This window comes from Hemitrygon akajei, chromosome 10 (assembly GCF_048418815.1).
Source record: "Hemitrygon akajei chromosome 10, sHemAka1.3, whole genome shotgun sequence".
In the NCBI taxonomy this organism is placed as follows: Eukaryota; Metazoa; Chordata; class Chondrichthyes; order Myliobatiformes; family Dasyatidae; genus Hemitrygon; species Hemitrygon akajei.
This window is the reverse complement of record NC_133133.1, coordinates 23,380,978-23,405,534: the sequence shown is the minus strand read 5'-3', so window position 1 is coordinate 23,405,534 and position 24,557 is coordinate 23,380,978. Positions and strand designations below refer to the sequence as shown.

Below are 24,557 nucleotides of genomic sequence, written 5' to 3'. Positions count from 1 at the left end.
GCCACAGTTCTTTGTTTTACAACACCCTGAGATGACAGTCTGGGTCTCATCTGAAGGATAGAACCTCTGACAGTGCAGATCTCCAACAGCTCACGAAGTACAGTCGGCCCTCCTTATCCACGAGTTCCGCATGCGTGAATTCAACCAACTGCGAATCGAGAAAACCTGGAAGTGCTTTTCCAGCACTTGTTGTTCGAGCATCTGCAAACTTTTTTTCTTGTCATTATTCCCTAAACAATGCAGTATAACAACTATTTTACATAACATTTACATTGTATTAGGTATTATAAGTAATCTAGAGATGGCAGGGGTGTCAAACTCATTTTAGGTCACGGGCCGGATTGAGCAAAATGCAGCTTCATGCGGGCCGGATCAGTCGGATGCGTGCGAACGCAGCTTTCGTTGCCTCCGTTTTTTCAGCCTGCTCTCATGTGTCTCAGTCTCTGCTATAACTATAAAGTGTTTCACTTTACAAATTCCGTTTCTTATGAAGAAGACTGCCGAATAAACACTAAAAACCCTGAAAACCTGGTACCTGAATAAACTCAGCATTAGCCATATCATACGCCATAGACGCTTCAATTACTGGGGCCAGCTTTAATAGTAATTAGATATTATCTCGCGGGCCAAAGATAATTCCACCGCGGGCCTTGAGTTTGACATATATGATTTAAAGTATACGGGAGGATATGCGTAGGTTATTGTGCATCAGGATCGAAAAAAATCGTAAGTTCCCTTACTAAGTAAGTCGGAACAGGTACATCCGGTATTATTTAGCGTCAGTTAGTCAAACGTTTGTCTTAGTATATAGTATATATTTTACCTTTCTATGCATATAAAACACTTAATACTTATAAAACTGTTTCAGCGCCGGGCTCAGGAACGGAAGTTCCCGAGTTTGATCCAGTGACTGATCGCTCCCGAGCGCGCTCTCCATCCGTGCCTGGTTTATGTGGAGGATCAAAAACCCAAAACCCCAAAATCCAAAAATTAAACCACTGTGTTGCTTAGTAATAATTGTAGCTTTCATCGGGGCAGGGCCGTTCTCACTTTATCCTTTAAAAGTGTTCCGATCGCTGACCGACTGTAGCCTAACGCTTTTCCAATGACCGATGGCATTTCACCTCTTTCTGATCACTTTATTATTTCCACTTTATTTTCAATCGTGATCTTGATTATTTTCATGAACAGAAACACTGCGGATTCAGAGCTTCGTCGCCGGGTCCTAATGTCCACCGCACTGAGACAGGTTAAATAAGGTCTGGGGTTCCGCTGGGTCCTAAGGTCCAATGCATAGAGACAGGTTGAATAAGGAACTTGAGCATCCGCATTTTTTGGTATCCGCAAGGGGTCCCGGGACCAATCCCTCATGGATAAGGAGGGCCAATTGTACATTGGTGCGTAGAGCCTTATGGATCTGAGCTTGAACCTCACAGTGTCTGATTTAAAGACAATACAACTTGTATCTCCAAACTCAGCTCTTTAGAGTATCTTTTACTCTTGTTTGCGCAAATGTTTTTTAATAGTTTGTGTGCTGATAAAGAAAATACTTATTGTGCCCCTTGATAGTCATGGCCATCTTTTTAATTACTTCAGTTTATTGCTTTAATATCTCATGGCTTTAACCATTGGGAGAATTCATAAAATGAAGGTTTAGATGATTAGACCTCTCACCATCACATTTAAAATTTAACATTTTAAACGTGTTAACGTTTTGCGTAGCAATACTGAAACAAAAAGGATGGTAAAATGCAAATATTGCTTTGCCTCATCACTTTCCGAAGTTCGCCACTGAACCTACTGCTTGTTTTTGATGACATGTCCAGAAACTGCTGGCAACAGATTCCCTGGAGAACGTGGACGTCCTGGCTTACCTGGACCAAGAGGGCCCCCAGGGTTCAGTGGAAGCAAAGGATATAAAGGTGAGTAAATATAACTGATAATAAACACATAAGTTTCTGCAGATGCTGAAAATCCCATGTAATACCACAAGCGCCTGAAGAACTCAGCAGGCCAGGCAGCATCCATGGAGAGGAATAAACAGCTGATGTTTCGGGAAGGGTCTCAGAATAAAATGTCAACTGTTTATTTCTCTCCATAAGTACTGCTGGTGTCTTGTGCGTGTTAGCTATCAAATTAATGCTTGTCTATTACTGGCATCGGTATTAGTTTATTTTCTTGTCACGTGTTCCAAAATACAGTAAAAAGCTTTTTTTTTTGTTTTCTGTGACAACACACACAAAATGCTGGAGAAACTCAGCAGGTCAGGCAGCATCTATGGAAATGAATAAACAGTTGATGTCTTAGGCCAAGACACTTCATCAGGACTGAAAAGGAAGGGGCAAGATGCCAGAATAAAAAGGCAGGGGTTGAGGGGAGGGAAGACGGCTAGCTCGCAGATGATGGGTGAAGCCATGTGGGTGGGAAAAGTTAACGGGCTGGAGAAAAGGAATCTGAGACAAGTGGAGAGTGGAACACAGGAGAAAAGGAAAGAGGAAGGGACCCAGGAGGAGGTGATAGGCAGGTGGGAAGAGATAAAAGGCCAGAGTGTGAGAGTGGGGAATAGGATAGGATGGGAAGGGGAGTGATTTTTTTTTACTTGAAGGAGAAAACAATTTTTATGCCATCAGGTTGGAGGCAAATCAGATGGAATATAAAGTGTTTCTTCTCCACCCTGAGGGTGGTCTCATCTTGGCACAAGAGGAGACTGTGGGTCGTCATGTTGGAACGGGAACGGGATTGGGAATTAAAATATACAGCCAGCAGGAGGTTCTGCTTTAGGCGGATGGAGCGGAGGTGCTCGACAAAGCAGTCCCTCCAGACAGATTTTGCAACACAGAATTACAGTAAGGCAGTAAAAAGAAAACAGAATACAGAATAAAAGGAAGTTTCAGAGGAAGGGCAGTCCAGGTAGATAAGGAAGGTGCAAGGGTAATAACATGGTAGACTGAAAGATCAGGACTTTATCTTTTAGCATTTAAGTTAGTGGAATAAAATACTTTGCAGATGATACAAAACTGAACTGAAGATTCACTAGGATGTAGATCAATTGCAGATACGTGTGGAAAAATGGCAGATGGAGTTTAACCTGGTTAACTGCGAGGTGCTGCGCTTTGCAAGATTGAATGTAAAAGCATAGTACACAGTCAAAGCAGGAGCCTTTACAGTGGGATCCAGGGATCCGAATCCATAGCTCCCTGAAAGTGGCTATGCAAGTGATAGAGCAAGTGTATGGCGTGTTTGCCTTTATTAGTTGAGTAACTGAATTCAAGTGACAGGAACCTGTGGTGTAACTGTATAAAATCCTGGTTAAACAACATCTGGAGTATTACACATACTTCTGGTTGCCCTTGAAGGTTTTGGTGAGAGTGCAGAAGAGGTTCACCAAGATGCTGCCTGGATTTAGAGGGCAGGGGCTACAAGGAGGGTTTGGGTTGTATTCTCTGGGTCAGTGAAGGCTGAGAGGACACCTGATAGAGGTTAATAAGGTTGAGAGGCATAGTAAACAGTTGCTATCTTTTTGTCAGGGTCGAAGTGTATAATACTAGAGAGAATGCATTTAAAGTGAGAGGGGCTAGGTTCAGAGGAGATGCCTTGCACAGACAGTGGCGGACGCCTAGAGTGTGCTGCCATGGTGATGGAGGCAAATCAACAGAGGCATGAAGGAGGCTCTTAGACAGCCAGAGAATGGAGAGATATAAGCATTGTGTAAGCAGACGGGATTTGATGACTAAACACTGTCCTGGAGTGGGAGAGTAGGGGGTGGGGTAGGGGGCTTGTTTGGCTGTTCTTGTGTTGTTGCTTGTTGTGTTCTGTGTTGCTCTTCTCAACATGCTGGGCATGCAATGCTGGCACCGGAATGTGTAGCGACACCTTGTGGGCTGCCCCTAGAACATCCTTGGGTGTGTTGGTTGTTAATGCAACTGACGCATTCCACTGTATGTTTAATGTACTGTATATGCGATAAATAAATCAGAATCTACAAAAGTCTAAAATTAAAAGGCACAATATCATCTATCTATACTTCTCTTCCAGTGGAATTTACTCAAATTCTTATCACCAAAGGAAGCTCATGTGGTAAAAGTGATAGCTTCTATGACCTGAAACTATACATATGACATGCAAAACTGGAAGCTGTGGGAGCCATTGTTGATTGTTGGAGATTAAAATGGCAACTGATAGGCACGGGTATGCTTCTATTGCCAGATGCGTGGGATGCGTCATTCTGCTGGAAGAAGATGATGTTAGCAGTCAGTGTGTAAAGCTGAACTGATTCCCATGCTGTCAGCTGGGAGTTCAGAGCTCTGGACATTGCCTGGCCTTGTATAGTTGAGCCTCTGTTAAGATGAAGACAGCACAACTGGCCTTGCCTCCCATGCCCAAAGCAATGTGGCCCTGCAGGACTCTGAGATGAGAAGGTGGTAGGTTAGGGAGGCAATGAGTGGATCTTATGGTACCTCTCATAACTTAAAAATAGATTTTGAAAATGCTCCAAGATTCAAGATTGTTCATTTTCATTTTCATTGCTCATTATCAGTACATGAGGGTAAGTGAGAACAAAATGATTGTTACTCCCAGATCTTATGCAGCAAAAAGAAAAACACAATAAAAAAAGCGCAATAATTAACACAATTGAAAATTATTATTGTTTTTGTTCTTTTTTATTGTGTTCTTCATACTTACCGTGCCTTTGTGTGTGTGTATATATATATATATATATATATCCTGGAACCAGGGAAAAGATTTGTCCTTCCTTTTAATTTCAGTCACTGTTTTACACAAAAATAAACTGCAACGTGTTATTTAAGTGATTGTGTTTCCTCTTGCCAGGTGAACCAGGAGATTGTGTCTGCGATGGCATGATTACAGGAGGACATCGAGGTCCCGCTGGTTCTCCTGGAGAGCCAGGAAGGTCTGGAGTTAATGGTGGCAAAGGACGATGTGGAGACCCAGGACCACCAGGGGATCCAGGGCCAAGAGGCAAACCAGTAAGTAATTATTGCTTGGGAGCTCTGATCTTTTATTCTGATACCACAACAAATATGAGAAGATGTTGTATGTCAAAAGGTAAATAAGTCTAACCCATTCTCTAGCATAGATTCTCCCCTGTGTCTCTGATTTCTGAAAAAGTGGGAAGAAGAATGGATAAGATCAGTTTAAGTCAGTTTTATGGGTAGGGCGATTACCGGAGGAAATTTGTAGCAATTTTGCTACGTCATAGTAACAATTTTGGGCCACTTATCTAAGAAAGGAGAGAGTGCAGAGTAGGTTCACAAGAGTAATCCTGGGAATGAAAGGTTTATGTATGAGGGGTGTTTGATGCCCCTAGTTCTGCATTTGCTCAAGTTTGGAAAATGGGAAAGGGAGGGTGGATCTCGTTTATACCTGTGGAATATTGAAAAGCGTAGATAAAGTGAACATTGAGTACGTATTTCCTTTAGTGGGGGAAGCTAGGGTCAGAGGGCACAGCCTCAGAACACAGGGATGAGGACAAATTTCTTTACCAAAGGTGACAAGGAGAAGGGCAGGAGAATGGGGTTCAGGGACATATTACATCAACCATGACGCAATGGTAGAGCAGACTCGATGGGCTGAATGGCCTAATTCTCTCTCTGTCAGAAACATAGATCGAAGTAGGCAGTCAGAATCTTTTTGTCAGGGTGGAAATGTCAAACATATGAGGAGGTGCATTTCAGATGAAAGGGGGAATGGAGATGCATTTTCCAGGTAGGAACAGGGCAGTGATGGAAGCAGATATGGTAATGGTATTAAGATGCTTTCAGATATGTAGCAAATGGAAGGATATGGCAGTTTCAAGAGATTTAGTTTAATTTGGCATCTTGTCAGTGCAGATATTGTGGGGGGTGGCATGTTCCTGAGCTGAATTTTTCCATGCACTATGCTTTTTGTTCTAAATTCTATAGGCTGACTTGCAGGTGGAGTCTGTGGTGAGGAAGACAAATGCGATGTTAGCATTCATTCCAAGAGGACTAGAATATAAAAGCAAGGATGTAATACCGAGGCTTTGTAAGGCACCGATGAAGCCTCACTTTGGAGTACTGTGAGCAGTTTTGGGCCCTTATCTGAGAAAGGATGTACTGACCTTGGAGATGGTTCAGAGGAGGTTCAGGAGCATGAATTCGGGAATTAAAGGGTTATTATATGAGGAGTGGTTGATAACCTTAGCCCTGTATTCACTGCAATTTAGAAGAATAAGGGGTTTCTCATTGAAAGCTATTGAATGTTGAAAGGCCTCGATAGAATGGATGTGGAGAGGATGTTTCCTAGAGTGGGGGAGTCAAGGACCAGAGGGCACAAGCTCAGAATAGAGGGGTGTCCATTTAGTACAGATATGAGGAGAAACTTCTTTAGCCAAAGATCTGTAAATCTGTAGAATTCTTTGCCACAGGCAGCTGTGGAGGCCAGGTCATTGGGTATATATAAGGCAGAGGTTGATGTGCTCTTGATTAGTCAGGGCATGAAAAGTTATAGGGAGAAGGTAGGAGAATAGGGTTGAGAGGGAAAATAGATCAGTCAGAATGAAATGGCAGAGCAGACTCTGCCCCAATCTCTTATGGTCTTATGTTGAAGGACAATGCTGACTGTCTCTTTGGTGTTTTAGGGTTCTCCAGGTGTACCAGGAGGGCAAGGTCGTAAAGGACAAAAAGGAGACTCATCATTTATATCGGCAAAAGGTACAAATAAATATTGTTTCACCATCTCAGCACACAATGCCACTCTGAAACAGAAGGGTCACCTGTGCAATTTGGTTGTTGCTTTTGAATAGTTTCCATTTTGAAGAGTAAAAGGGAGATCCTGCTGTACCAAAGCCAAGGGACCTTCTGGTATTCCAAGATTTCCACATTTCCAAGTGAGGGTTGATAAACCTGGATAGATTTGACATTCCTAAACATGGAGATTTTTGGTCTCTTTATGGTAGGACATAGAAGAAGGTCAGGAATGTTCCCTCATGGTCATGCAGCCCCATCGGCTGCAGTAATTGGAGTGCTGTTTCTGCTCTCTTCTCTACTGCCAGTTTCGACACTACAGTTCATTTACTCTCTGAACTAATTATGAGATTCATAATTTAAAAGAAACTGTTCCAGAGGAAGTCAGGAAAAATTCTCCCAAAATTATGGCTGGGATTGCCTAATGTAACCACCAGACATGCATCCTAGTATTACCATAAGATCAAAAGAACAGAATTAGGTCATTCTGCACATCAAGTCTTCTCTACCATTGTCATGGTTCCGGTTGGCTATTCCCCTTTAACACTTCCTTCTCCCCAGTTATGCCCCAATTTCAGTCAATTGCTGCTAGTTACCCAATTACTGTACATCTGGCTTTCATCAGGGACTGGGAAATAAATACGATGGCGACTCTATCACAGGTTGTCAGTTTGTTGGTCAATCCTCATGTGATACTTCGTTCCCTGTTCCGATTAGAACCGGTAGTTCTAAGTTCCGCTCTAGTTTCTAGAGAGTCCCTGTGAATCCCGTCTCCTTGTCAAGATCCCTCTGGTTTCCTGCTCTACGTTCAGGTCTACGCCAGCCTCCCCAACTGAGTCGACGTGCCAGTGTCCTGCACTTGGGTTCTCCTCCGTCGCCCCCATGTAACAACCATTCTACTGAGGCTGATTTATTAGCCCTCTCAACCCCATTCTCCTGCCTTCTCCCAGTAACCTGTGATGCCCTTATTAATCAAGAAGCCATCAACCTCTGCTTTAAGTATACCCAATGGCTTGACCTCCACAGCCATCCTGGAAAAATAGGAACTTGTTGCAAATAAGTAAGAGGAATGACAAAATAATGTGATTTTTCTTTCAAATGCGTCTTTCCTTTTGCAGGAAGCAATAAAGAAACAAATGATTGATGTGCTCTGGCAATTATCATTCTTTACATCTTTAACATCTATGTCTGACACATTTGAAGTTTAGTGAAGTTACCTGATTTTAGAACAAGAATGATGAAATTACTAAAATGATAGTGGTGCGGTTCACCAATTTAACCAAGTACCGTAGATTCCGGATTATAAGCCGCAACTTTTTTCCCACATTTTGAATAGCTTTGAACTCTGCGGCCTATAATCCAGAGCGGCTAATACATGTTTTTTTTTCATGCCGCCTTGTAAACATTTTGCCTCGTAACAGTAGACCAATAAAATTGATGAGTAGTTCACAGAGGTCCAATGAAATTGTACGATAAATCAAGCGCACTTTCACAATTAAATTATTGTAAATCAGTCATTTGTACTCACCCTCATCAACATGGAAAATACTCGAAGAAAAGCAAGACCCGAGCGCGTCAGACCCGATTAGACCCGATCGCATTGCGCAAGCGCGTCAGACCCGATTAGACCCGATCGCAATGCGCAAGCGCGTCAGACCCGATTAGACCCGATCGCATTGCGCAAGCGCGTCAGACCCGATTAGACCCGATCGCAATGCGCAAGCGCGTCAGACCCGATTAGACCCGATCGCATTGCGCAAGCGCGTCAGACCCGATTAGACCCGAGCGAAAACGCTGCTTTTAAGTTAAAGTCGATCAATAACTTTTCCTGGTAGGCTGCAGTATATATATTTTTACCAGTCGCTAGGAGATATTGGAATGTTGTTCGTGCTGTTCAGTAAAAAAGTATATGCAACGTAATTTGTGTTACCGATACGTATGTATATTTAAAAGTAGCGGTGCGGCCTAAAATCCGGTGCGGCCTTTACAATTAAAAAATTGATTTTATTTCTAAAATTAGAGCCTGCGGCTTTTAATCAGGTGCGCTCTGTAGTCCGGAATCTACGGTATATAGGCAGTTCTGGTAAAAAGTACAAACTGTTTCATTCTATAGGATTGTGGTGTACTTTCACCATTTTCTCTATGTTCTGGATCTTCTGATTTCATGGTATTTCATTTTTGTTAAAGAAGATGAACAGACAGTTCCAAAATTCCTCAGTCCATTATTTTAGCAGTGCTACTAACTGATCTGATGCAGAACAGGTTAATGCTTCCACTAAAACAGGTCTGTGACTGAGATTTTCCAAACCGGATTTATTTAGGGAGCTTAAGGTCAAGGAACCCTTAGGAGAGAGTGACCATAATATGGTAGAATTCACCCTGCTATTTGAGAGGGTGAAGCTGAAGTCAAATATATCAGTATTACAGTGGAGTAAAGGGAATTATGGAGGCAGGGATGATGACAGAGCAACAATGGATGGAGTTTCTAGGGACCAAAATGGAAGATGCAGGATAGATACATCCCAAAAGAGAAGTATTCTAAAGCCAGATGGCGTAAATGTGGCTGACCAAGGAAGTCAAAGCCAACATGAAAGCAAAAAGGGGGTCATATAATAGAGCATAAATTAGTGGGAGGTTAGAGGATTGGGAACCTTTTAAAAACCAACAGAAGGCAATCAAAAAAAAGCAGTAAGGAGTGAAAAATGAAATATGAAGGAAAACTATCCAATAATATCAAAGAGGAGATAAACATATAGAGAGTAAAAGCAAGACGAGAGTAGTATCAGACCACTGGGAAATTAAGCTGTGGGGGTAGTAATGGAACAAAGAAATTGTGGATGAACTGAATAAATATTTTGTATCAGTCTTCACTGCGGAAGACATTAGCAGTATGCTGAAAGTTTGAGAGTGTCAGGAGGCAGAGTGGGTGCTGTTGCTATTTATGGGGAGAAGGTGCTTGGGAAGCTGAAAGGTTTGAAGGTAGTTAAGTCACCTTGACCAGATGGACTGCACCCCATATTTCTGAAAGACATAACTGAAGAGATTGTGGAGGCATTAGTAATGATCTTTCAAAAATCACTAGCTTCTGGCAAGGTTCCAGAGGACTGGAAAATTGCAAATGGTGCTACACCCTAAAAGAAGGGAAGGAGGCTGTAGCAAGGAAATTACAGGCCAGTTAGCCTGACTCCAGTGGTTGGGAAGATGTTAGAGTCGATTGTTAAGGATGTGGCTTCGGGGTACTTAGAGACACATGATCAAATGGGCCAAAGTCAGCATAGTTTCCTTAAGGGAAAATCTTGATCAACAAACCTGTTAGAATTCTTTGAAGAATTAACAATAGACAAAGGAGAATCGCTGGATGGTGTGTACTTGTATTTTCAAAAGGCCTTTGATAAGGTGCCATACATGAAGCAAGATAAGAGCCCATAGTATTACAGCAAAGGTACTAGCATGGAAAGGGCTCTGGTTGATTGGCAGAAGGTGAATATTGAAAATAAAGGGCACTTTTTCTGATTGGCTTCTGGTGGCTAGTGGTGTACTGCAAGGGTCAGTGTTGGGACCATTGTACATCAGTGATTTGGATGACAGAATTGTGGGCAAGTTTGCAGATGATTCAAAGGTAGGTGGAGCAGCCTATCTGAGGAGCAAATGGACTTGGGTGTCCTCGTTCAGGGATCCCTAAAGGTTAATTTGCAGGTTGAGTCAGTGGTAAGGAAGAAAAATGTAATGTTAGCATCAATTTGGACAGGACTAAAATATGAAAATGAGGATGCAATGCTGAGGCTTTATAAGGCACTAGTGAGGCCTCACTTGGAGTATCATGAGCAGTTTTGGTTACCATATCTAAGAAAGGATGTACGACATTGGAGAAGGTTCAAAGGAGGTTCATAAAAATGATTCTAAGATTGAAAGGCATATCACATGAAGATCATTTGATGGCTCTGGTACTCAATAGAAGAATGGGGAGGGGGTGTGAAACACCTAGATAGAGAGGATGTGGAGAGGGTGTTTCCTATAACAGTGGAGTCTAGGTCTAGAGGACACTACCTCAGAATAGAGGGATGTCCATTTAGAACAGAGATAAGGAAGAATTTCTTTAGCCAGAGGGTGATGAATCTGTAGAAATCATTGCCATAGGTGACTGTGGAGGTCTGGTCATTGGAGTGTATTTAAGGTGGAGGTTGATAGATTCTTGATAAGTCAGGATATAAAAGGTTACAAGGAAGAGGCAGGAGAATGGGGTTTGGAGGGAAATGGATCAGCCATGCACGGATGGCCTAATTCTACTTCAATGCCATGGTCTAATAATATGAAACATGGAAAATTCAGGTGAATTTATTATATTTGGTATATTTCAACCAACGTCAGAGGTTAACAGTGATTTCCATTTTGAAGGACAAAAGGGAGATCGTGGTGTTCCAGGGCCACGGGGACCTTCTGGTAGTCCAGGAAATCCAGGAAGGGATGGCTTTCCAGGTTTATCAGGACCTCCTGGTTTACCGGTAAGTACCATCGGAGTTCCATGCCTTCTAATGTTAATGTACGTTAACGTTGGTAGCGCTATGTTCCATAATTTTTGCTCCCTGCGCCTAGAGGCCACTTTATTAGGTAGAAGAGTGGAACCAGGTGTCGTCTTCTGTTGCTGTAGCTCACCCTCTTCGAGGTTCGACGTCAGTTTTTAGAGATGCTCTAATGCACAATACCATTGTAAAGTGTGCTTATTTGAGTTCCTGTTGCCTTCCTCTGACCTCGCTCACTAACAAAATGTGTTTGCCCACAGAACTGCCGCCCACTGGATTTTTTCTTTTGCTTTTCGCACCATTCTCTGTAACTTTTTCTAGCGACTGTTGTGTGCGAAAATCCCAGATCAACAGTTTCTGAGATACTCAAACCACCCTCTCTGACCCAACAATCATTCCACAGTGAGTCACTTAAAATCACATTCTTTCCCCGTTCTGATGTTTGGTCTGAACAGGAACTGGACCTCTTGACCATGTCCGCATGCTCTTTTACCAGTTTTTACAGGAACACCAGCAGGAGTGCCCTGACCAGCTGCAGCACAGTCTGGTATGGGAATTGCAAAGCATATGACTGTAAAACCCTACAAAGGATTGCGAGGACTGCTGGGAGGATCATCAGGGTCATATGCAAGACCCTTGATATTGTCATTGATCCCTCTGATCCATCCAACAATTTAGATAGGTCCTAATCCTAAACTGGCCTTATTGGCCCGAAGAAGAGGCTATGCATCTTTACAAGTAATGGAAGAAAGCAGTGGAGCATCATTCAATTTATTGCATGCTTCCACATGGTCGATTGGATGGACAGGGTGTCAGGAGTATGTTAACCCTGCTTCTCTGTTGAATTAGTTTATGGGATGAAGGTATAAGAGTGGTACGGTAAGGTAAAGGGTGGTATGTAGTTTAGCGGTTCGTGCAACGTTTTGTAGTACCTGCGATCCCCAATCCTTTTCAATTTCTGCTGCTGCTTGTAAGGAGTTTGTATGGCCTCCTTGTGACCAGGTGGATTTCTTCCGGATGCTCCTGTTTTCTCCCGCATTCCAAAGACGTAACGGTTTGGGTTAGTAAGTTGTGAGCATACAATGTCAGTGTTAGAAACATGGCGACAGTTGTGGGCAGCCCCCCCTCCCCCCGGCATTGAATTGGAAATGGTGTAAGTGCAGTGCAAAGCTGGCAGCACCTACAGAGAGAGAAAACCAGAGTTAAAATTTCATATCAGTGTTTTTTTCACTACTGATAAATAATCTCCAATATATGTATGTCACTAATGGGTCTCACATTGGTAAGACCCGACGTAGACTGAGGGACTGCTTTGTCAAACACCCTCGCCCCATCTGTAACAAGCAGGATTTCCCTGCGGCCAACTGCCCATTCCCATTCGGACGTGTCAGTCCATGGCCGCCTCTACTGCCACAATGAGACCACTGTCAGGTTGGAGGAGGAACACTTCACGTTCCATCCGGGTAGCCTCCAGGCATGAACATCAATTTCTATAACTTCTGGTAGTTTTCCCCCCTACCCCTTCGCTCTATTTTCATTCCCCATTCAGGCTCCTCTCTTAACCCTTCTCTTTTACTCACCTGGCCATCACTTTCCACTGGTGCCTCTATACTTCCCTTTACCACATGGTCCACTCTCCTATATTAGACAATAGGTGCAGGAGTAGGCCATTTGGCCCCTCGAGCCAGCTCCACCATTCAATGTGACCATGGCTGATCATCCACAATCAGTACCCCGTTCCTGCCTTTTCCCCATATCCCTTGACTCCACTATCTTTAAGAGCTCTATCTAACTCTTTCTTGAAAGCATCCAGAGAATTGGCCTCCACTGCCTTCTGAGGCAGAGCATTCCACAGATTCACAACTCCCTGGTTGAAAAGGTTTTTCCTCAACTCCGTTCTAAATGGCCTACCCCTATTCTTAAACTGTGGCCTCTGGTTCTAGACTCCCCCAACATCGGGAACATGTTTCCTGCCTCTAGCGTGTCCAATCCCTTAATAATCTTACATGTTATCTTATATTCTTATTAACAAGCAGGATTTCCCAGTTGAATAATCTTTTATAATAATAACAATTGTTATTGTTCAACTTGTTAATAATTGTTAAATAATCTTATATTATCAGATTCCTTGTTCTTCAGCACTTTACCTTTTCCACCTATCTCCTCCCAGCTTCTGACTTCATCACCCCCCTCCTCCTACCTACCTACCTTCCCCCTCACTTGATTTCTTCTAACTTGTACTCCTTCCCTCACCCCAACCTTCTTATTCCAGCTTCTTCCCCCTTTTCTTCCAGTTCTGATGAAGAGTCAGCCTGAAGCATCAGCTCTTTATTCCTCTCCATAGATGCTACCTGATCTGCCGAGTTCCTCCAGCATTTTGTATGTGTTACTCTGGATTTCCAGCATCTGCGGAATCTCTTGTGCTTCTGATGCCAAATATGATCTTTATCTCCCTCAAGTATGCATAACTGCAATTGTTAGTAAAGTAATGGAAACTTTCTGTCCCTAGCGTAAAGGGACCTCATTTTGAAATAGTAGCCCAGACACTCAGATTCTGGAGATGCTGAAATTTTAAGCAACATGCAATAGCTGCTGGAAGAACTCAGAAGGTCAAGCAGCATCTATGGAGGGGAATAGACAGTCAATGTTTTGGGCCAAAACTGTTCATCAGGACTGGAAAGGAAGGGGGACAAAGCCAGAATAGGAAGGTGGGGGGAGGGAAGGGGAAGAAGGACAAGCTGGGAGGAGATTTGTTAAACCAAGTGCGGGTGTAGATTGGTGGTTAGTGGATGGGGGATGAAGTAAGAAGCTGGGAGGTGGTAGGCGGGAGCTGTAAAGGGCTGAAGAAGAAGGAATTCGATAGGAGAGGGCAGTGGACCATGGAAGCAAGGGAAGGAGGAGGGACACCAGAGGGAGGTGATGGGCAGGTGAGGAGAACAGAGAGTGTGAGAGGGAAACCAGAATGGGGAATGGAAAAAGAGAGATTAGGTCATTATTGTAATAGTTAACCCAACGTAATCTAATTTTAAAACTTCCTGGTTTGTGTAGCCTATAACAAGGTCAACTATACACAAAATTCCATTATCAGGAGAATTTCTGCTTAATCTGGAATGGATACCACTTATATACAGCTCCTTTAGGTATTTTGGGTATGGGGGGATCATTCCAGTGATACTAAAATGAATTAAACAGCTGTTAGATTTGTGCTCATGGGGTTCCACAAGACCAAGTATTCTTTCACTGACTTAGTATGAGTTGCAGTGGTTTCACTACTTGTCTGATTATGTTGTACAGGGAGACCGTAGACCTGGTTATCAGGGTGATAAAGGATTCCCGGGCACCCCTGGCCCAAGGGGACCTCCAGGAGCAAGAGGTGAGCCAGGAAATGGACTCCCTGGACCTCCAGGCTTCCCAGGCCCCCCAGGTGATCCAGGATTGGATGGTTCAGCAGGATCACCAGGTTATCCAGGACCACCAGGTATGGAAGCCATGAAGATGTACGCCATTATTCAATATTCCACTTAGGGCCACATTATAATGGCACCCCATTGCTGAAATGGCCAAGTAACCATTAAAGTCTGCATAGTTTCTTTGCTTAAATTCTTTGCAAATTGATTTGGACAAGATCATAAATGAATAAGTTGATTGGTGAAAACATCAAATATAGGCATCATTAGCTTCAGGTGGGTGGTGAACTGGGACGGATCATTGTTATTTGCATCTGAGATCAATGAAGTGCTAATTATGCAGCTTAATCAGTGGTGACATTCTGATTGCAATGTACAACAGTTATGGTGTAGAATGGATATTGAGTGTGTTCCTATTTAAATTGTTTGCACTCCATCTGGAAGTCATTTTACAAAATCTCTGGTCCCAAGAAACATGGGAGCCAGCTATGTGTTTTCTCAGTCGCAGAACTCATATCCACATTAAGCTGAAGAAGACAGTCATCTACTATTGGAAATGTCTACTTGTGTGACTGTCCACTGATATCAGGACCTTAGGAAGAGGTGTTGAGGTACTTCCCTTACATGCTGAAGCAGGATGAGGCTGCCGTAGGTCAGAGTCGACCATGGATGTTGTGTCCTAGCTGTCTAGATATGCAAGCCTGGGCAGTGTGACATGGTGGACAAGCTATTGCCCATGTAGCTTGATGCATCTGATGAACGCAAAGAAACGGCAGAGACCAATGTAGTTTGGTGCCAGCAGCATTGCAGGAGTTGCCAATGATCATTGATCTCAACGTAGGACTGCCTTAGGGACACCAGTTCCAGACTGTTCCCTCTGGGTTTACTCCCGAAGCCTTCCCCTTGAGTGGTACGGCCGCAGGGCAGTGGAGGTTTGAGATCAGAGTTTTCCTTCTCCTGGATGAGCTGCCAACCACGGCTAATGAGACCCATCTGCCCGAAGTGACTGATTTTGGGGTGCCAGTAACCTGCCTTTGCCGCTTCTCCTCTCAGTAGAAATGGTTTTGCTGAGCTTAGAAACTAAGCTACACGTGAAGGCTAGGAGCTGACTTGGTTGTCAGAGGCTATTTGAGGCTCATGCCATTGGGAGCATTTAATAGGTGGTGGGAGCTTGTCACTATTCCCAGCCCCGGCTATAACAACTTCAAGGAACCTAAGCCAAATTCAGGTCTTTCTAATGGATACAAGTCAACTCCAGCCAAGGTTACAGAGGCGGCTGGTAAAACCACCAACAAATGCTGTGGCCAAAGTAGAAATTGCCTGAAAAATGTACACGATTACTTAATATCTACAGAGTAGAAGCAGCCTAATGGCTCCATGCCTGTGATTATGCTTCAGGGGAAATAAGGAAATGACATGTAATGCTGGTCTCGCCAGCCATCCCAAATACATAAAATTAATTAATTGGATCACATAAACGGTAAAGATCATTGGATGTGTCTACAGACACATGAAACCAATCAATTTACCTATCAGCTTCAGATCTATTTTGCTTCCTCACATTCCACCACAAGCTGGTCTTCGTGTAAGTTCCCAACTCCTGCTTTCCATCTTCCCACAGCCTTATCCTGTAGCCCAGCAACTCAATTAACGATGCTTCTGGGCTGTCCACAGATATGCATAATAATGACTAAGGGAAGGACCTGAACTTGGTGAGGCAAGTGATGATGTTGCTGGGGTTGTGAACAGCCCAAGTGACAGCTAGCTTGAAAATGAGGTGGGACATTGGACTCAGATGAATATTCCATCGGACAAGTTGGCAGGAAAAACTGACAGAAATGCATGATGGTTTGGTGCATTGTAAGACCTCGTCATAAAACCATAAGACTCAGGAGCAGAATTAGGCTATTCAACCCATCGAGTCTGTTCCGCCATGGCTGATCCCAGATTCCAGTCAACCACATACACCTGCCTTCTTGCTAAAGGGCCGCTCCTCAGTTTTGAGGCTGTGCCCTCTAACTCTGGATACCCCCACCTTAGGAAACACCCTCTCCACATCTACCCAATCCTTTCAACATTCGGTAGGTTTCAATGAGATTCCCCCCACCCCCACACTTGCATTCTTCTCTCTGGAAGGCCCTGTTCATTTTCCTGAGAATGGATTTGTGACACACATCCAAGAGAGAGGTATGAACGACTGTGCAGCTGCTGAGCGATGGCACAGTTCAACACAACACAAGCAACAATTGAGTGAAGGATGGGACTGCTCAGACTGGCCTGCTCCTGTGGCAGTGATTATGGCTGTAAAACTTGCAGAATACCATGGCAGTCCAGCGATGTTTCCTCTGACAAGGGCTCAGCTAGATACACTTTAGGGTTGGTGGTAATGGGGCTCCGTAGAGGACAAACCAGCTGTCATCTCGCAAAAGGCACCATTATCCTTGCTCTCTTGCCTTGCTGCCCAGTCCCAGCAAGCTTAGCAAGTCTTTCATCCATGTACTTGTTCTTTAGTTAGGAGAATGAAATAGAGGATACCACTGCCACAGTGGAGAGTAACTGCAAGTGTCTCCAGCTGGAACCTGCAAAGGAGACAATCACATTAAAATTCATTGTCAACTTGACAGCCATTGGAAGAGTGGTCCTTACCCTGACAAGGGATTCCAGTTGGGGCAGGAGTAGATTGTAAAGCTTCAGTGAAGTGCTGGCACCTCACACCTTGCATCACAATGACATAGCTTGTCACTAAAGTTCAAGCAGGATTGTTTGGTGAAGGGTCTCAGCCCGAAACGTCAACTATTTACTCTTTTTCACAGATGAGGCCTGGCCTGGCACCAGCATTTTGTGTGTGTTGCTTTGGATTTCCAGCATCTGCAGATTTTCTCTTGCTTGTGATACTACTACTACTGCAAAATCTCTTTGAGGGATGCCTAACCCGAAGAAGTTTATATCTTCCCTTCGATGGGTGTTCAGTGATACTCCCTCTCTCTGCTCCTCCTCTGTGACCTCTGCCACCCTCTGACCTGATGAAGGGTCATGGACCGAAATAGTGACTGTTTACTCTTTTCTGTAGATGCTGCCTGACTTACTAAATTCAACCAGCGTTTTGTGCCTGTTGCTTTGGATTTCCAGCATCTGCAGATTTTATCATGGTTGATGATTCCCCTTAAGTAGCTTTGGTGGCTAAATCTTTTTTTCATGCAGAATGCATTTTTGGCTTTGAGAAATCAAGTGAACCTGTTAGCTGAAGTACTGTGTTCCAAAATAGCAGTACTGAAGTCATAAACACTGTCATCAGACCTACTCCACCATTCTTATATTCTATAGGCATAAAAATGGTGCAAACGATTCAATTTCTCATTTCTGTGGTATTTTCAATCACACTTTCTATCATTGCTTTGTGGATCAATTCCCTTTTGAAACTTGTGCTGAAATCTCTTTCATTATATTTTCTATTCTCAGAAGTTTCTCTATTGTATCTTTAAGTCTGAATTTTATTACCTTTCCTATCCCCATCTTGTTCTTCAGTTACCTAGAATTGTTCCATCGCTTCTTTAAATATAGATTCCAGTTTTCAAGCATCATTTTAATCACCTCCAGATAGATTTTGGAAAAAAGGAACTTGGATAGATATTCTCTCAGCAGTGACAACATCCAAATGTGGTACAGTCATGTGTTAAGTAATGAAATCCAAACAAACAAGATGCTTAAAGTCTGTTTAGCTCGGGGCGGCCATCATGTTTTACCTCCCAGGTTATGTGCAACACATTTAAATAGGAACGCATACCGATATCCGTGCTTGGTATAAATCAGATTAAGCTGAATTTAAAGAATATGGTATTTGGCCTTCAGCAACAATTGCAAAAAGACTTTAGAGTTGAGGCTACTTATTCATTCCTATCAGATGGTGGCATGTAAAGAAAGAGCAATCACATTTCCACTGTTGTTCCTGCCCCTCTTGATTCATTTCACGTCCTTTGCATGGACACTACAGGTGACTGTTGCTGCGGGGAAACCGCTGGCGAAGGCGACCGGCAGAGACAGGGAGGTGAGAGGCCCGAATTCTCAGAAAAAGGTTGTCATTGCAATGATGGCCGGAACCAATCCCACCGCCCCCCTCCCCCAACTCCTCCCAACCCTTACATCATTGCCAAGAGGATTCAGTGTCATAACTTGCATGTTACAACTGTACATGTCACATAACTTCACCCAAAATTGTTTCCTGTCATCTTTCTTGCATGCCCTAGTGCACGTCATCGTGCAACATGTTTAAGTGCTGTGTTTCATTTGAACTAATGGATTGAAAGTGTCAATCACTATATTCTCTTTAATTGTATTATTACTTGCCTGTCATGAAATGGATGTCTTTCTCAATTGTGAAAAAAAATTGCAAACAATAGTTTGCAAATTCGATTAACCATTCTCATTTGAAAAATGTTTCTTCCTTCCCCTTTCTGCTTGCTTCTGTCCTATCCCAAAGATGATGTATCTATCTTGTGGTACCATCCAAGCATGATTTATACCTGGTACTTTGAGCTGGTAGCCATTCTTCCTTTGCAAGCTTAGAGCAGGGTCATCTAAACCTGTAGCTGTAATGTGCTTCAAAACAAAGTTGCTTTTAAATGTTCCACGAGCCTGGATTTCTCTGCAATCTTCTTAAGCCCTATAACTCCTTCAGTAACTTCCTTCCTCTAATTTGATCTCTTAGTGAATTCACAACTAACTTCTTTCCTTCAATTTCCTCCTATAATATCCTCAAGAAATATGTCTCTGACCATGTTTTTGGACCTCTACCAGCTAGCATTGTATATGGATTGACATCAATTTCATTTTGGCAACACTGCTGTGAAGCACTTGGGGAAAATTTGCTGAGTCAAAGAAATGGTTGTAGTTGTTGTCAGTTACCTCCTTCACAAGTCACAAAGTGTCCAGGTTTGACCCAGTAATGGGTATGCAAGTTGACCTCCAGCACTAGCTGATACAAGGCTTCTGATTTATGGTTTCTTTGGCATTCTGAGACGAATGATACTGACAGACCGGCAATACTGTTGAGGCTACATCTTTAGGAATCAGCAGGCTGAGAAAGAAGTATAGTTGCTCAGAGTTTCTACTCAGGTTCGGACATTGCCAATTTACTGATGCTACAGGACTGTGGCAGAACCCAGTTCAATCTTTGTCTGACTATTTGACATTAGTGTTACTACACACCAATCAGGGGATCAAACCTTTGGCCATTACTCCTTTGTCTCCTCGACGCATGCAAAAGATAGGTGGAGGGGCAGATAGTGTAGAGGAAGCAGGGAGTTTGCAGAAGGGCTTAGATTAAGCAATGAAGGGACAGATGGAATATAAGGTAGGGAAATGTATGGTCATACTCTTTGGTAGAAGGAATAAAAGTGTAGACTATTTTCTGATCAGGGAGAAAATTCAAAAATCAGAGGTGCAAAGGGGATTGTGTATTCCCTAAAGATTAATTTGCAGGTTGAATCACTGATAAGGAAGGCAAATACAGTGTTAGCATTCATTTTGAGAGGACTAGAATATAAGAGCAAGGATGTAATGCTGAGGCTTTATAATGCTGAGGCATTGGTCAGACCACACTTGAGTATTGTGAGCCGTTATTGGCAAATTATCTAGATATGTTATCTAATAACAAATATGCTGGCATTGGAGAGGGTCCGGAGGAAGTTCATGAGAGAATGATTCCAGGAATGAATGGGTTAACATATGAGGAGTGATTGATGGTTCTGGGCTTGTACTCTCTGGAGTTTAGAAGAATGGGGGGGGTAGGGATTTCTTTGAATCTTATTGAATGATGAAAGGCCTAGTAGAGTGAATGTGGAAAAGGTGTTTCCTATAGTAGGTGAGTCTAAGACCAGAGGGTACAACCTCATATTAGAACCAAGATGAGGAGGAATTACTTTAGCTGAAGGGTAGTAAATCTGGGAAAGTGTTTGCCACCGAAGGCTGAGAAGGCCCAGACATTGGATATATATAAAACAGTGGTTGATGGGTTCTTGATTAGTCAGGACATCAAAGGATAGGGACAGAGGGCAGGAGAATGGGGATGAGAAGGGTAATAAATCACCCGTGCTGGAATGGCAGAGTAGGCTGGATGGCTGAAGGACTTAATTCTGCTCCTATGTTTATGGTCTTAAAATGCTAAGGAAGGGGGGCTGCATCTGTGGAGGGCAACAAACAGGCAATGTTTTAGGCAGAGACCCTACAGCATTCCTCCCCTATACCAATTCTCAATAAAGATAAGTTAATAGACAGACAGATGCTCTCTCACTGTATGTATATGAACAAAATACATACAAGATAGTACCTGTCTGTTAGTGGGGTGAATGGGTAGTCTATCATAGTGCAATGCAGGATAGAAACAGACCTCTAGTTTTTTACTGATCGTCAACAACCTAGTCTAGGCTAAGTTCACACCAGTCCTATTTTATTCTCTTCACATTCCCATCAAGGTGATTCTACCTGCCTCATATCTCCACGCAAGGGGCAATTTCCAGTAACAGAGTAACTGACCAACTGACATTTCTTTAGGATGTTGGAGGGAACAGAAGCACACAGAAGGAACCCATATATTCAGACTATTCGGCCAGAATTACACCTTGCCAATGACAAAACAGCATCAGCTCTACTGCTTGGGGAATGTAATTCCACCAAGACCAATTCAGAAATATTATTAATATGGAGTTTAGAAAAATGTGGGGGGACCTCATAGAAACATTTCAAATATTGAAGGCATGGACAGAGTGGATGTGGCAAAGTTGTTTCCCATGGTGGGGGAGTCTAGTATGAGAGGGCGTGATTTGAGGATTGAAGGGCGCCCATTCAGAACAGAGATGCGAAGAAATTTTTTTAGCCAGAGGGTGGTGAATCTGTGGAATTTGTTGCCACGGGTGGCAGTGGAGGCCAAGTCATTGGGTGTATTTAAGGCAGAGATTGATAGGTATCTGAGTAGCCAGGGCATCAAAGGTTATGGTGAGAAGGCGGGGGAGTGGGATTAAATGGGAGAATGGATCAGCTGATGATAAAATGGCGGAGCAGACTCGATAGGCTGAATGGCCGACTTCTGCTCCTTTGCCTTATGGTCTAATATGGATTCTAGAATTTTTGTTAAAAATAATAAAACAAGTAAAATAAATGCCTTTTACAAATAGGACTGAATACGATGTATAACCTAGAAAAATAATAGCCTATTCTTTAATCCAGCTACAAGGGAGATTACGTTTTTTAATTGGTTTTGGGTTTAAGATACTAATTACTGTTAGTTAGCAGGTGCTTACATGGCCTCTCCTTATTCATTCACTTCATTATTTCAGTTTGATATCTTCTAGCAGTGAACACAACTGTCAAACACAAATGGTTTAAAAAGGTTATGGACTATTTTGGCATGAATCTATCTGTGGGTACAGCTTTACACCCCTGCTGAAGATAATGCAAAATATGTTCATACATTTCTAATTAGTCAATGTGAATCTGATCTGCCAGTACATGTGTATGCATATATGCTTGTATAGATCCTTATGTATATGCATGTGTGAGTATATGTGCATATACAGTGCACATGTGTAATGCATGTACAAACAAGAGAAATTCTGCAGATGCTGGAACTCCAAGCAACATACAAAAAATGCTGGAGGAACTCAGCAGGCCAGGATGCATCTATGGAAAAGAGTACAATCGATGTTTCGGGCCAAAATGCTTCAGCAGGACTGGAGGAAAAAAGCTGAGGAGTAGATTTAAGAGTTGGGGAGAGGAGAGAGAGGAACACCAGGTGATAGGTGAAACCTGGAAGGGGAGGGATGATGTAAAGAGCTGGGAAGTTGATTAGTGAAAGAGAAGAGTCCGTGGAAGGAAGAAAAAGGAGGGAGGAAAAAGCAGAGGAAGATGATGGGTGGGCAGGAGATAAGGTGAGAGAGGAAAAAGAGGATGGGAAATGGAGAAGGCTGGTGGGGGGTGTAGGTGGGGGTAGTACCAGAATTTTGAGAAATTGATGTTCAAGCTATCAGGTTGGAGGCTACCCAAACAGAATATAAGGTAGGTATTGTTCATCCAAGCTAAATGTGGCCTCATCATAACAGCGGAGGAGGCCATGGATGGACATATCGGAATGGGAATGGGAAGTGGAATTAAAATGGATGGCCACTGGGAGATCCTGCTTGCTCTGGCAGATGGAGCATAGATGCTCAGCGAAGCAGTCTCCTGATCTATTTCGCGTCTCACCGATATACAGGAGGCCACACCGGGAGCACCAAACACAATAAACAAACTCACAGGTGAAGTGTCGTCTCACCTGGAAGGAATGTTTGGGGTAATGAGAGAGGAAGTATAGGGGCAGGTGTAGCACTTGTTCCGCTTGCGAGGGTAAGTGCCAGGAGGGAGATCGGTGGGGAGGGACGAGTGGACAAAGGAGTTACGTAAAGAGTGTTCCATGCAGAAAATGGAAGGGGGAGGGAAAGATGTGCTTGGTGGTGGGATCCCATTGGAGATGGCAGACGTTTCGGAGAGTTATGTGGTGGGGTGGTAGGTGAGGTCAAAAGGAACACTATCCCCAGTAGGGTACGCAAGTATCATGTGTATGCAGCTTTGCATGTGAAGGTGTGTGCATGTTCAAGGTATATGAAAATGTGGCGTGTGAGAGAGAGAGAGAGAGAGAGAAAACAAAAATATTTCAGACCACTCATTTTTTTTAGAGAAGGCGTGCTAAAGCGGTTGGCCAGTTGGCCATTTACCACCGACACTAAGAGACACTAAGGAGTTGTAAATCTTAGGAAATCTCTGACCTGATCACCTGTGGATGCTCAATTACTGAATATAATCAGGTTCATGTACTTCTCAATGCTTAAAGAAAATCAAGGGATATGGAGATGCTGCAGTGAGTTAGTAGCTTAGATCAGTCTGAATGGTGCATCCAGCTCAAACAACCAAATGGCCTCCTCTGCCCATGTTTCTAATGTTCTTGTCTATATATGCATGCATGTGTACATTGTATGAGTATATCTGTGCATGTGTGTATATATGTGTGCACATATATACATGTGTGTATGTGCATTTGTTCTTTGTAATCTGTATATGTGTAGGCTAATGTATATGTGTTTGTACATGTGTATAAATCTGTGCTTTGGAGGTTTTTTCTGATTGTAATATTCATGATCTTCCTCTTCTATGTGATTTGGCAGGAATCACACTTCCCTGTGTGATCCCAGGCCTCGGAGGTGAGATAGGATTGCCGGGACCTACAGGACTGCCAGGTAGGATCTCTCTTCAGGACTATTTAGGTGTTCTTGGTTTGAGCCATTTTCTCCACCAGTTCCTCTCTCTTTGATCACTACAGCAACATTTCAATAGTGAGGCAAACATATATTTAGGATAGTCAAGGCTACAGAAAATTAAAACAATGTGTTTGTGGGGGCTGTCAAGACAGTGTCTTAATATATGATTCCATGGTTTAATTGAGTAGTTCCAACTTCACAAATTAAGGTCATTTTGTATAGAATAAGTCTCGTGAAGAGAAATTGTTTTATGGAATAAACTTATAACATATTTATTTATACTAATTATTTCAATTTTAATTGGGAACAGGATTAATAAATTTACATCTATGCTACTAAAAATGGATTTATTATTTAGTGGACAGCAGGAGTATTATTTAACGAATATTACTGCCTAGGCTTTTGGTTATTGTTATTTTTGCTCTCCTTAGGACATTTTAATGTAAATCATAACATCATGGTTGTACATTTTATATAGCTTGCAGGGATCAAACTGCACGAACAAAATGCCTGTTCCGTATTTCAATATTTTTGCACCTTTAAGTTTTTAACACTTAATTAATATATTTGAATAATTAAAGCAATTGTGAAGTAAATCAGCCCTTCTCCTTCAGTCAC

General features: G+C 42.8%; 1 protein-coding gene across 4 annotated transcripts in view; it reads left to right on the top strand.

Annotated features, from left to right (window-relative positions):
* Positions 1–24,557, top strand: part of col4a6 (collagen, type IV, alpha 6) — a 409,162-nt gene that overhangs the window by 295,866 nt on the left and 88,739 nt on the right. For 3 of the 4 annotated variants that reach the window (XM_073057903.1, XM_073057902.1, XM_073057904.1), the window contains exons 21-27: positions 1,827–1,922; positions 4,831–4,988; positions 6,623–6,695; positions 11,124–11,230; positions 14,543–14,726; positions 18,647–18,700; positions 23,847–23,918. In XM_073057903.1, the coding sequence (XP_072914004.1) occupies positions 1,827–1,922; positions 4,831–4,988; positions 6,623–6,695; positions 11,124–11,230; positions 14,543–14,726; positions 18,647–18,700; positions 23,847–23,918 (744 nt within the window). The remainder of the gene's footprint in view (positions 1–1,826; positions 1,923–4,830; positions 4,989–6,622; positions 6,696–11,123; positions 11,231–14,542; positions 14,727–18,646; positions 18,701–23,846; positions 23,919–24,557) is intronic. The other variant, XM_073057906.1, reaches the window with a different exon arrangement.